This window comes from Onychomys torridus, chromosome 7, assembly GCF_903995425.1.
Source record: "Onychomys torridus chromosome 7, mOncTor1.1, whole genome shotgun sequence".
Taxonomy (NCBI): domain Eukaryota; kingdom Metazoa; phylum Chordata; class Mammalia; order Rodentia; family Cricetidae; genus Onychomys; species Onychomys torridus.
This window is the reverse complement of record NC_050449.1, coordinates 14,330,085-14,336,363: the sequence shown is the minus strand read 5'-3', so window position 1 is coordinate 14,336,363 and position 6,279 is coordinate 14,330,085. Positions and strand designations below refer to the sequence as shown.

The following is a 6,279-nucleotide window of genomic DNA, read 5'->3' as shown; positions in this document are numbered from 1 at the left end:
GGCTTATGTGGGGACACTTTGCTCAGCCTGGGAAGAGGGGACTGGACCTGCCTGTACTGAATCTACCAGGTTTAAATGAATCCCCAGGGGAGATTGGCCCTGGAGGAGGTGGGAATGGAGGGGCGGGTTTGGGGGGCATCAGGGGCAGGGGTGCGATGGGGGAGGACAGGGGAACCCATGGCTGATGTGTAAAATTAAACACAAATATAATAAATAAAAAGGAGAAAAAATAATAATAAAATGAAGAGAAAGACACTTATCCAATGATTTGTAGCAGTGATATCTTCACAGATTGCCCATGTCTACTTCTTTCCTTCACAGACCTGTGTCTAAAACAGTGGTAGGAGTTTCCCAAGAAAAAGAACACACACACACACACACACACACACACACACACACACACACACACACTGGCTAAAATGAGAAACTCTTCTTCACAGTCCCTTTCTTGGTAACTTGAAAAATTCTGTTTCGAGGATTCAAACCATGTGTTAATGGGAGCTGAAGAAATGGCTCAGTGGTTAAGAGTGCTTGCTGTTTTCCAGATGTTTGCTTTCCAGCACTATTGTTGAGCAGCTCACAACCACCTCTGCTCAAGGGGATCTGAAGCCCTCTTCTGGACTCAGTTGTTACTTGCATACATGTGTATATATAATGTGTATATATGCACACAATGCACATATACATGTTAATAAAAATAAAACTGTAGAGGGATAGAGAAATTGTTCTGTGGTTATACCAGTGTCTCCTCCTCTAGAGGACCTTGGTTAAATCCCCACCACCTACTCGGCAGGTACCAACCCTTTGTAGCTTTGATTCTAAGGGATCTGACACTCTTCTGAGCTATATGGACACTAGGCATGTATGTGATACAATTACATACATTCAAGCAAAACACCCAAACATAAAATAAACTAGAATTGTATTGAAATTAACTCCAGTGTCCAGTTTCAAGGAACTAAAATGAAAGCAAAACAGGTGAGAAGTAAAAGTAGCAGGCATTTGGCTCACAAGCAATCCTGTCACTTTGACTTACTCTAGAAACCACACATCACAGAAGAGCCACTATCCTACCAATAACTTTCTTTAGTGCCTCCTTCATATCCCTGTTCCTCAAACCATAGATAAAAGGATTCATCATTGGAGGAACTATGGAATACATCACTGAAGCCACTGCAATATCCCTGGATGAATCAATTACCTCTGAGGTAATGTATACACCAAAACCTGTCCCATAGAACAAAGAAACAACTGACAAATGAGACCCACAAGTGGAAAAGGCTTTGTATTTTCCTTCTGATGATGGCATTTTCAATACTGTAGACACAATGTGAATATAGGAGAAAATTATTCCAAACAGAGGAATGCCAGCAAAAACAGCAGCTGTAACAAATATCAGGACGCTGTTAATGAGGCTGTCAGAACAGGCCAGCTTCAGGACTTGTGCGATTTCACAAAAGAAGTGGAGGATTTCAAGGTCAGTGCAGAAGGACAAGCGTAGCACCATCAGACTATGCAACAGACCATTCACAATGCTAAGGAATAGAGAGATAAGAACTAGAATAATACAGAAGCAGGGGTTCATAAGTACTGTGTATCTTAGAGGGTAACAAATGGCTACATAGCGGTCATAGGCCATTACTCCAAGGAGAAAACACTCAAAGACCGTACAAACTGCAACAAAGAAGCCCTGGCTGAGGCAGCCTGCATAAGTGATCCTCTGATCCTGTGTTTGTATGTTCACCAGCATCTTTGGAACTGTGATACTGACTAAGTACATGTCATTAAAAGACAGATGACAGAGAAATAAGTACATGGGGGTGTGGAGATGGGAGTCACAATTGATAGCCAACATTATAAGAACATTTCCAAATATTGTGGTCAGGTAAATGCATAGGAAAATGCCAAAGATGAGGGGCTGCAGCTTTGTATCATCTGTCAGTCCACGTAGAAAAAATTCAGAAATGACTGATTTGTTTTCAACATCCATGTTATAAGTGAACCTTAAGGAAAAAGAGCAGTAAGAAGTTATTGAAACACATGAACTACAAGCAGCATTATAAAATGATATTTATTAGGAAGCCACCTAATATGTGCCTTGGTCTTTCCAATGTAGCCATCAAGAGTGGAATGTGAGGAAATAAGTTTGAATTCAATACCATCCAGTTTCTCCCACCTAGTTATGGCTATCTAGTAATTAATATACATACAAAATGTCCTGTCCAATATCATCACAATAATGCATAAACATGCCTGAATAAATATTAGAAGCCTTTATATTTGAGAATGAGGCTTTTTTTTTCTCTGCTCTAAATGAATTGCAGCTCCCATTACAGTAGGATAAGAACAAAAAGATGACACAGATTAAGTCTCCATCAAAAGATTCATGGTAATGAGTGATGGACTACGTTGATAATAGCAGCACAATTGTGTGGAATTGTTTCTAATCATCTTATTTGTGCTGTTCTAACTCACCAGGTTGATTATCTCCTAAAACACCATCCTTCTTTTCTATAAATTAGTTGTAGGGTCTGTATTTCTTGTCTAGCTTCAACAAGAATGATATAAGCATCTCACCTGTATGTTGCAAATGGAACAACTCTACCTTAGAATTGCAAAGACTACATGAAATAACAGGTTCCTGGTTAAAAATGAATTACCTCTGAATCAAATCCAAGCTATTTCAATATTTTTCAAGTGCTTTGGAGTAGGTCACAAGCTGAATGTATTGTCTCAATCTCAAGAGACTCAATGTCCAAAGCTCCTCATTAAAACAACTACATGACTGTTATTCTAAACCCAGGAGTTCATATCCTTGAAGATCAAGAATAACAGTAGTGGAGAGTTTTGGACAGCTGATTCTCTGATCCTGGAGACCAGATGAACACAACTGAGTTTCCTACCACACTTTAGCATTGCATACATAAAATATACCACTGTTTTCATAAATTTCATACATTCTTTGTAATGTTCTCTACAAACTAAAGATTCTTTATCATTTCCATGATATATTTTAGCTTGGATCCTATTCTATTTTTTAAAATATGTTATATATTTATATAATTATATATACATATATATATATAATTGTAGCTGTCCAAGTTTGCAATATCATAAAAATTCAAAGATTCAAACAAAGTTATCTTCCTTGTGCATCATTTCTATTGACTGAATCTTAACTTTTTTCTTTCTCTGAAGTAGATTTCTTCTCTGTTTCTTGTGATCACTGCTGATAGTAAAACATATTAAAGTACCATTACCCTACACATTAAATTTGGGAAACATCAATTATTTCACAATTGTTTGCAATCATTCTGCTCAAGGAAGAAGACAACATGTTTAATTTAGGGGTTTTGTTGTTTGGAATTGTTTGCTTAGATTTTTTTAAAATTTTGCTTAGCTGGTTTCCTTTTGGCTATTGTTTTATTCAAAGGTGAGTCAAAATCAGAGGGCAGGAAGCAATGAGATTAATAACCTTAGAGCAAGCAAACAAATCAGACTTATAACTCATCTCTACCCAGCAGGCTTTCTGGAATGGGGGAGGGGGAATCAGGGAAACTTTCCATAATCCAGTCTTATTCCCATTGAACTACATTTCTAACACTTACAATTTGTCTCCCCGTGTGTATCTCTATCTCTGTCTCCGTGTGTGTGTGTGTGTGTGTGTGTGTGTGTGTGTGTGTGTGTGTGTGTGATTTTTCATATGTATACATGATCTTTCAAACTCTTCTCTAATTCTTGGGATGTCTGTATTCAGGAACTTATTGAAAGACTGAGTCCAATTACTGTGTGGTAGATGTACATTGTACTCTCCCAAAACCATCTGGGCTAGGGCATTAAATCAGAAGCAAGTCATTTGCAGACTATATGTGCTAAACTAACAATAACTAATACATGCTTATTCTCTTTTATAATATCAACTATAAAAGTGATCTCCTAATATGCAATTTATATGTGTTCCTACCTAAATGTTTTAGTAGTGAATCACCATCTATAATATCAAAAGCATGATAACACTGAGCAAATAATTTTATTCCTTTATTTTATCATCATTGTATACAACAGCTTTCTTCATTCAAGAAAACTGAACTAAATTGAAGAATTTATTAGTTTGTCTATTTAGTACTAGAGATTTAAATTAGGATCACACAAAAGTTTACCTCATGAATTTTACTACTGAATTTCACACAAAAAAAATTGCCCAAGATGCACCTGAAGCAAGTCTAGATAAGTTTGCTTTCAATACACAACCTTAGTGAACCATTATACCAAATAGTTATGATTATAGCCCTATACCACTAAAACTAGCTAAAGTGATCATTAAAAAGCTAAGCCACCAGGTTCCATTATAGCTATTATATGTTCATACCTCACCTGATTAGAATTCAGATATCATTTTATAGGTTTTATAAATTTATTATAGTGAAGAACATTTGCAATAATTATCTGGGGGTTTCCATCTGGACCTTCTGACCAACAACATGGATGTAACCCATATACGGCACTGGAGATTTCATTTATTGGCAGGAGGTGACGAGTTTTGGCTTTGTCTCCCCTGCTGTTTAGTGATTCCACTTAGATTTCTTTCATATGTGTGTATATTTTAAGAAGTTTCTACTCTGCTAGTTTTCCATATGACCACTCATATGTCTCTTAGTTTTAACTATACCTGCCTATATTCCCTCACTTATCCATCCTCTCCCTCCCCACACTCATTTGATCCTCCCATACCAGTTTCCCACTTCTCCCTGTATCTATAACTCTGTGTTCTGTTTTCCCTTTCTAGGGAGGACTTTCCATTACCTCCTCCCTTACTTTATATTTAACCTCTACGGTTATACTGATTGTAGCCTGCTTATTGTTGTTTTATCTTTGGCACGGTGGCTGTGCCTTAATCTACTGCTATTTCAGCCAGTCACTGTGACTCTGCAGTTACCAGCCTGCTTCTCTGGCTGCTTATACAAAAGCCTGGCAGGACTTGTGTTCCTGCAGGCACTGGCTCTGCTGCTGCCACTAAATGCAGCTTTAATTAAATCTCTATTGGCCTATTTTAAAGAAGACTCAAGATTCAAAGACTGGGGTGAAAACCTGCTAGCTCAGAGAGGTTCAGTAGCACCTAACTAACCTCTCCTTTTTGGCATCTCCAAAAGAGAGTGTCCTAATGCTCCACCAAACAAACAAACAAAACAAAAAACAAAAAACAAAACAAAACAAAACAAAAAAAGCCATGCCACTCCAAATCGCTCCCTACTGATTCTGGTCATCTCTCTATCTCTTCTAATGCTCTCCAGTGCTCTATGATTATGGTGAACTAGTTGCTAACTCAGCCTCCTGAGCCAAGGTTAATTTTATTCAACTAATGCAAACTTAGGGTTCACTGTGTGATCAAATATCCCCCAACAGTTTATGAAAGACTTAACAGCTGACAGTCACAATTAAGCAGATACATATCATATTTGTCTTTTGGGGTCTGGTTTACCTTTAAGATCATTTTTTCTACCTCCATATTTTACCAGAAAATTTCATTTTTTATATGTGAGTAATGACCCATTGTGTTAATATACCACATTTTCTTTATCCATTATCTATCCATGCAATGGAAACAGGTAGGCTGTTTCCAATTTCTGATTATTATGAATAGACTAACAGTAAACATGGTTGAAAATAAGTTTCTCTGTAGTAGGATATAGGATCCTTTGCGTGTATGCCCCAAGGTGGTATAGATGAATCCTGGAGTCAATCTATTCCCATCATCTTACAGAAACATCACAATATTTTTCATGGTGGATGCACAGGTTTATATTCCCACCAATAGTGAATAAAGTGTTCCTCTTACTCCACATCCTGTCCAGATGAGCTGTCACTTGTTTTATTCATCCTGGCCATTCTCTTTGCTCTAAGATGAAATTTCAAAGTAGATTTGACTAGCATTTTCCTAATCACTAAGCATGTTGAAAGTCGGGTGGTGGTGGCACATGCCTTTAATCCCAGCACTTGGGAAGCAGAGTCAGGTGGATCTCTGTGAGTTCAAGGCCAGCCTGGTCAACACAGTGAGATATAGGACAGGGAAACCATGTCTTGAAAAAAACAAACAAAAAATGTTGAACATTGCTTTAAGTGTTACTAAGCCATTTGTGTTTAATCTTTTGATAACTCTCTGAGTAGTTCTATATCTCATTTTTTTACTTAGGTTACTTGTTTTCTTGATGTCCAGTTCTTTCTTTTTTTTTTTTTTTGGTTCTTTATATTTTTTAGATATCAGCATTATATCATATGTGT

General features: G+C 37.2%; 1 protein-coding gene across 1 annotated transcript; it reads right to left on the bottom strand.

Moving 5' to 3' along the window:
• Window positions 1–1,051: 1,051 nt before the first annotated feature.
• On the bottom strand, window positions 1,052–2,008 carry LOC118587524 (olfactory receptor 7G2-like). Its single transcript, XM_036193552.1, has one exon. It carries the CDS (start codon window positions 1,988–1,990, stop codon window positions 1,052–1,054), a length of 939 nt encoding a protein of 312 aa, XP_036049445.1. The 5' UTR covers window positions 1,991–2,008.
• Window positions 2,009–6,279: the final 4,271 nt, after the last annotated feature.

What these genes read in the sequence shown, in the direction of transcription:
- LOC118587524 (XM_036193552.1), bottom strand. Translation starts at nt 1,990, where the DNA reads ATGGATGTTGAAAACAAATCAGTCATTTCTGAATTTTTTCTACGTGGA.